The sequence below is a fragment of the Saprolegnia diclina genome, assembly GCF_000281045.1.
Source record: "Saprolegnia diclina VS20 unplaced genomic scaffold supercont1.71, whole genome shotgun sequence".
Taxonomy (NCBI): Eukaryota; Oomycota; class Saprolegniomycetes; order Saprolegniales; family Saprolegniaceae; genus Saprolegnia; species Saprolegnia diclina.
The window spans coordinates 183,955-190,105 of NW_008246138.1; the positions used below are offsets into that span (position 1 = coordinate 183,955).

General features: G+C 57.8%; 4 protein-coding genes across 7 annotated transcripts; 2 read left to right on the top strand and 2 right to left on the bottom strand.

Annotated features, from left to right (window-relative positions):
- The first annotated feature begins 105 nt into the window (after nucleotides 1–105).
- On the top strand, nucleotides 106–1,544 carry SDRG_14417 (hypothetical protein). The gene has a single exon (XM_008620541.1). It carries the CDS (start codon nucleotides 128–130, stop codon nucleotides 1,484–1,486), a length of 1,359 nt encoding a protein of 452 aa, XP_008618763.1. The 5' UTR covers nucleotides 106–127; the 3' UTR covers nucleotides 1,487–1,544.
- Nucleotides 1,545–1,631: 87 nt separating this feature from the next.
- On the bottom strand, nucleotides 1,632–2,003 carry SDRG_14418 (hypothetical protein; the record flags this gene model as incomplete). The annotated part of the gene is made up of 1 exon (XM_008620542.1): nucleotides 1,632–2,003. One exon carries the CDS (start codon nucleotides 2,001–2,003, stop codon nucleotides 1,632–1,634), a length of 372 nt encoding a protein of 123 aa, XP_008618764.1.
- Nucleotides 2,004–2,988: 985 nt separating this feature from the next.
- Nucleotides 2,989–5,085, bottom strand: SDRG_14419 (hypothetical protein). 4 transcript variants are annotated; one of them, XM_008620545.1, is made up of 7 exons: nucleotides 5,021–5,060; nucleotides 4,923–4,973; nucleotides 4,802–4,866; nucleotides 4,587–4,759; nucleotides 4,481–4,538; nucleotides 4,316–4,430; nucleotides 4,066–4,267 (listed from the first exon to the last, which is right to left on the bottom strand). In XM_008620545.1, the coding sequence occupies exons 1-7, from the start codon at nucleotides 5,045–5,047 to the stop codon at nucleotides 4,175–4,177; spliced, it is 582 nt and encodes a 193-aa protein (XP_008618767.1). In that variant the 5' UTR covers nucleotides 5,048–5,060; the 3' UTR covers nucleotides 4,066–4,174. The 4 variants fall into 4 exon arrangements, with proteins under 4 accessions (XP_008618766.1, XP_008618768.1, XP_008618765.1 ...); XM_008620546.1 differs by lacking the exons at nucleotides 4,066–4,267; nucleotides 4,316–4,430 and adding an exon at nucleotides 2,990–3,237 and having other exon boundaries at nucleotides 5,021–5,047; XM_008620543.1 differs by lacking the exon at nucleotides 4,923–4,973 and having other exon boundaries at nucleotides 4,056–4,267; nucleotides 5,021–5,085.
- Nucleotides 5,086–5,638: 553 nt separating this feature from the next.
- Nucleotides 5,639–6,044, top strand: SDRG_14420 (hypothetical protein; the record flags this gene model as incomplete). The annotated part of the gene is made up of 2 exons (XM_008620547.1): nucleotides 5,639–5,962; nucleotides 6,000–6,044. 2 exons carry the CDS (start codon nucleotides 5,639–5,641, stop codon nucleotides 6,042–6,044), a joined length of 369 nt encoding a protein of 122 aa, XP_008618769.1.
- Nucleotides 6,045–6,151: the final 107 nt, after the last annotated feature.

Sequence of the window (6,151 nt, forward strand, 5' to 3'; positions counted from 1 at the left end):
TTGATCAAGTCGAAAGGTCAGATCGGACGTTGACACTGAAACTGTATGTTATACTTTGTTCAAGTAAAAAAGAGAACTGTCGAAACGATGCGAAGTCGCTCAAATTCGCGATTGCCAGCCAAACGCCATGACCGGCTCCGTGACCGAGCTGCCGATGAAGACGGAGGCGAAGGAAGGGGCGCATGCAGGGACGCTGCAGTTCCAGGTGCGCCAGGGCCGCGAGCGCACCAACTCGGAAGAGACGGCCATGATTCTGACCGCGATGGCGGCCAACAAGGACGACCCATCGCCGAGCCAGGAGGATGAGAAGGTCAAAGCCGACGACGACGACGAGGGGTGGAGCTCCGATGGGTCAGACAAGTGTCGTCGTGGCGGGTCGAGTGCTGCCAACCGCATGAAGTACCAGGCAACCAAGCTCATCTCGATCGATGAGCTGCGCGACCACTTTGACCAGCCCATCGTCGAGGTCGCCCGTCACTTTGGCATCTGTATCACGCTCATGAAGAAGGTATGCCGGCGCAATGGCATCAAGCGGTGGCCACATCGCCAGATCCGGTCGCTCACCAAGAGTATCAGCTCTATGGAAGCCGCCATGATGACGGCCAATGTCTCGGAGCGTGAAAAGTACGAAGAGCAGATCCGGTCGCTTGTGCTCAAGCGCGACGCGGTGATTGCCGACCCGAACAAGGAAGTGTCCGTCTCCGTCGCAAAGGCCTCTGCGAAGGACGAGAAGCGCTCGCCACGCACCGATGGCAAGCTTCAAGACGACGAGGACGATCTGCAAGACGACGAGAACGGCGACGACGACGACGACAACATGGGCGGCAGCCCCGCCGTGTCCCCCAAGGCGCAGCCGCAGGCGGCCAAAGACGACAGCGCGTCTCGCACGTTCATTTTGCCTGCGTCCCACCCGCGCCCGCCTCCGCCGCAGTACGAAGTCAAAGGTGGTCGATGGACGGCGCAGGAGCACGCGTCCTTTCTGGAAGGCATCAAGCTCTACGGCAAGAATTGGCGTCGCGTCGCACAGGTTGTGGGCACGCGCAACGCTGTCCAGACGCGCACGCATGCGCAAAAGTACCTTCTCAAGACGAGCGCCCACCTCGAGATCCACCTCGCGCTTCTGAACAAGGCCGCCGTTGACGAGGCGCCGTCGGCGTTCGACAAGCTCCAGGCCCTCGCCGCCAGCGCCCACGACGAGGTCGTCGGCAGTGGTCTCGACCATCTCTCGGCTGTCGTCTCCGAGGCCGCCAAGAGCCCACGGGACAACCTCAACTTTGGGACGCCGCTTGTGCTCTCTGCGTCTCCGCGTCGGCTTCCGGGGAACCCAAGTACGTCGGCCGCGTCGACGCTGCGGAAGCTTGTGCTTGCACGCAAGCCCGATGACGCGTCGTCGCCGTTGCAGCCGCTTGCCAAGAAGCTCAAGTCTTTGGCGGACGATGCTGTGCCAGGCAACGAGAACGCGATGCCAAACGCCAACGCGGGCTAGCGTGCGCGAGTATGGATTTTTGTATTTATTGCTGTCCATAGTCGATTCTGTACGTCCATGGTTGTTGTTTTTGTATGCTTCCATCGCACAAGAAGATCATATTTCACTTGTATAAAGATGAGGATGAGAACCGGAGTGCTGCAATCTAATGGTGGTGCGCGGCGCCCTTGTTCGGGTTGCGGTTGTCGAGCTTGAAGTACTTGTCGTAGTCCGGGACGTAGAACACCTTGCCTTCGTGGAGGTTGAACCACTTAATGTACGGGGAGTCGTTGTGAGAGATGCCGATCGCGCGGTGCGAGTTGAACGAGGGCACGAGGATCGGGTTCTCCTTCGAGTTGCCCTGCGACTCTTCCGTGAAGATCGGGTCGCGCGAGAAGAGCTCGATGCCCTCCTCCGCGAGCTTGAGCTCGGCGCCCTGGCGACCGACGGCCTGCTCGATGATGTTGGGGAGGTCCTTCTCGAGCGTCGAGAACGAGCGCGTCGAGCGCTTCACGACGGTCTTGGCAAGGCTGAGCATCTCTTCAGGGTAGCAAAACGATGAATAGCAGTCACTAGCCAAACACCACCCATTGCCGCGCCAGAACCCAATCAAGTGCGCCGACGCAACAAGCGCACTTGATTGAATTCATCATGCTTTTCTTTGTATACGTCAAACCGCACTTGAGCAAGCGCGCGTGTGTTTTTGTGTCGCCGCGCTTCTGATTGGCCGAAATGCGACAGAAATACGCTCCACGAACACCGGCCCAATGAGCGCGCAGGGGAACTGCCTGGCAATCCTACCCTTCGCCATCGTTCCTCATATTATGAGAAGACGGTCGGACAAGCGGACGATACGCTCTCCGACGCTTGACAGCACTGCGTTCAAGAGCAGGCGAAAGAGACGTCGAAGTCGACTCTGTAGGCGAGTCTGCGCTGCGAGTGGTGAGGACGAGGCGAGGGTTGCCGTCGCCTTCAAGGACACATAGACAGGGCACGGTGTAGCTATACATCGAGCCATGCCCATGCAACCGACGCCATGCAAAGAAAGACCTGCGGCTATCATGCGAGCTCGCATCGCAGATATAAATCAGGCCTTTCCCTCGACGAAGATAGCGGCTGAGAGACCAAACCGGAGGACGCATACATCGTCCTGCTGCATCGAGCCAGCGCGGCTCTCGCTGTGCGTGCCATCGGCGCACTTCTGGTACCTACAAATATACGAGACCTGTCCATCGCCAACGATAGCGTGCCAGGCAGATACGCAGGCCTGGACTTCCTTGTGCTTCGTAGCAGGTGCGCCGTTACGAGCACGAACTGCCACGTGGCAGGGCGAAGCGGTTTCATCTGAAAAAGGCTACTCGACGAGTGGAAAGACGAGCACCACTCTTGTGGGAAGCCCCCAGAGCGGAAGATCCACAGAGCTGGTGGGTGTCCAAGGTTGCTACTCGCTTACATGGTTGCATTGCATGCGAAATTCTTCAAGGCAACCATTCCTCATGGCAACCAAGTCGAAAATGCTGCACGCAGAGAAGAAATATAGTGTTAAAGATTAATAGTTGGTCTATTCGACTTGGGCGGGCTTGGGCATGATGAAGAGCGACGTGGCCTCCGTGTATGTGTTGCCTTCCGCGTCTTGCACCTTGGCCTTGAGGTACACTTTCCGGCCTTCGATGCGCTCGAGCTCCGTCGTGACAATCGCGAGAGTTTGCGCCGGCAGCGGCTTGCGGAAGTTGACGTTCAGGTTCGCTGTGAAGCCCGCCTTGTCCATGATCCTAGACCCGCATTATCAATACGGTGGCACTTGACGGCAACGGCACATGATCGTACCAGTACATGGTCCAGCCAAAGAGCTCGTCGCAAATCGTCGAGATGCACCCGCCATGTACTAGACGTGGAGTGGTCCGTGAAGCTACTATCAAAAGACGGAATTACACGCACCAATGCCTTCGTGGCCGCAGAGACTGTTCCCGAAATGCACAAAGCTCGTCGTGGACTGCTTGTCGACGTGGCCAAAGACGACGAAGGACTCGTACTTGCCGCCAATGTTGCGCAGCGAGTGAATGAAATGCTTCTCGACGTCAAAGAGGCTGCCGTCCCCAAAGGCCTTGTCGCTAGTGCCACCACAATTAGGATGACGTCTACGCCATCATGGACATTACCTCAGGTTTTCGTAGTCGGGGTTGGTGCGGTAGGCCGCGACGGGGTCCACCGGTGTCGTCGTCGTCGTCGTCATCGAGACCATGCTTCTTGTATTGTGTGCAGAGCCAAATGCAAAATGATCCCTTCATCGGCGCGGGACTCACTCGGCAGAGTACCCCCGCGTGCCTCTTCCCGCTTTTTGCTGCAAGATTATTTTTTCTCATCGCTGTTTCGTAAACAGTGGAGTCCCAACGGCATACAAACAACAAGATGATTTAATTCATGTGCATCAAGACCTACATTCCGGTTTGGGGTGTTGATGAATAGGGTCCGGTGCATCATCCGACGCCGGCGGATTTGTTAACGCAGCAGCAGCAGCATGGACACCGCGAATCAGCGCCTCGCGCCGGTGACGTGTCTCGATGCCGTCTGCCTTTTCACGCCTGTGATTACTCAATCACTCTCGTTCATCGATTCTAGTGTTGAATGGGGTGTTGAATCCCAGAAGAAAGCAGAGTCTTCACTAGAAGTACGCTTCGAAATGCAGCTCCTCTAAGCTCGTAGTGGCAATTACGCTTCTGTGGGCCGTGGAAGAATGAAGAGCGCGCTGGCTTCCGTGTAGAGCGTGCCGTCGTTGTCTTCAACGCGAGCTTTCATAAAAACCTGCCAAATGCGTTAGCTTCCACGACCGGATTCACCGCCTCGTCGCACCTTGCGGCCCTCGCGGCGATCGAGCTCCGTGTAGATGATTCCGCTCGTCTGCGTCGGCAGCGGCTTGCGGAAGTTGACGTTCAGATACGCAGTAAAACCAACGTTGCCCGTGATCCTAAGGACGTTAATGTTGTGCCGCGACTCTTTCGTTTCTCTGGCGCGTACCAGTACATGGTCCAGCCAAAGAGCTCGTCGCAGACGGTCGAGATGCAGCCGCCGTGCACTATACGGTGTCCGTTTGTGGCGTAGTCCATCGCAGTGCCGAACGTACCAATGCCCGTGTGGCCGCAGAGCTTTTCGCCGAAGTGCACGAGGCTGATCGTTTGCGTCTTGGCCACGTCGCCGTAGACCATGAACTCTTCGTACTTGCCCTGGATATCCGAGAGCGAGTGGATGTAGTGCTTGGTCACGTCAAAGACGTTGCTCTCGACGAGCACGTCGGTGCTACGAGCAGCATGAGCACCACGCTCGAGCCTCGGTACGAACCTGATATCCTGGAAGCTCGCGTCGTTTGTGATCGCCACGTACTTGGACGGCATGCTAGGCTTGACCTATGCACACGCGATCCATCGTCAGGGCCATCCGTGTTCGCAACGCCGTTGCGCACCGGCGTCACGTCGCCCAGTGCCGCATCGTTCGGTCGCTGGCGCTTGGCAAGCTAGCGCCGGCGGCGTGAGGAGCGCTACGAGTTGGCAGTAGACGTACGGGGGAAGACGGCGCTGTGGGCTCCATGCTGCGGTCGTCGTGCGAGTAAAACTGGCCGCCACGCCATCGTGGCTCCTCACCCTCGGAACGAGATGCCATTGGCTACATTTTGAGCCAATCCCGTCGCGGGATTTGATACGAGACTAAACACACGCAATTCTGCACGATCACAGTGGGCACACAGGGTCACAGCATGAGTTGGCCTTGATCACAGCGAGACTCGACTCGGAGCGACGAGGTGATGGAACGCAGCATCAAAAGAGCAGATGGCGCCGCCTAGAGCATTCGCTGCTTCGATCTCCGATAGCTAATACGCCTAGGTTGACTACTGGTAACTACAGTACTAGCCTACTTCTAGTACTACAGTAGTAGACCAATCGCAGCTACTGCGTCGCTGGGCGAGGACCGAGCTTTTGGAGACAGTTCTTCCAGAGCTTGTCTTTGGTGCGACGCTGCTTCCTTCGCTTGCGAGGAATCCAGCATCCCCCTCCAATGCTAACGCTGCATAGCCGGTTTGTCGTATGGAGAAGCATTCGAACCGAAGACCCTGATGTACTCTTCTCTACGTTGTACGAACTCGCCTCGATGCTCCAACCATTTTCAAATTGGTCCACGAACATGCACGACTACACGCGCGTTCTCGTGCTCTTCCTATCGCTCGTCGTGCTCCAGTTGACGGCAGCCGACGACGTCCAGTGCAAGACGGAGCTCCAGGCCAAGGTGCTCGGCGCTTTCCAGGCCAACGCAGACGCGTTTCGCCAGTGCTCGTCGACGAGCTCGTACCAGATCTTCCCGTACCCCGGATCGATGCCGTCGACGCTGCAAACCGTCGCGATCTGCGGCAGCGCCGACTGCGGCGTGCTCATGAAAATGATCGCCACGTTCCCCGACTGCGAACTCGCCGGCACGCCGCTGCGCCGCGTTGGCCTCGTCATGCTCCAGGTCTGCGACGCTCTTAGCCGCGGAGTTCCGGTGCCAGGCCCACGTCAAATTGCCGATCTCATCAACAACTACCAACCTCTAACGACCACACCGTCGATGGTCCCAACATCGGTCGTGCCCACGCGTGCACCGTCGACCACCGCGCCCAGCAGCGCTCCACCAACGGCCGCTCCCTCGCCAGCGCCAGTG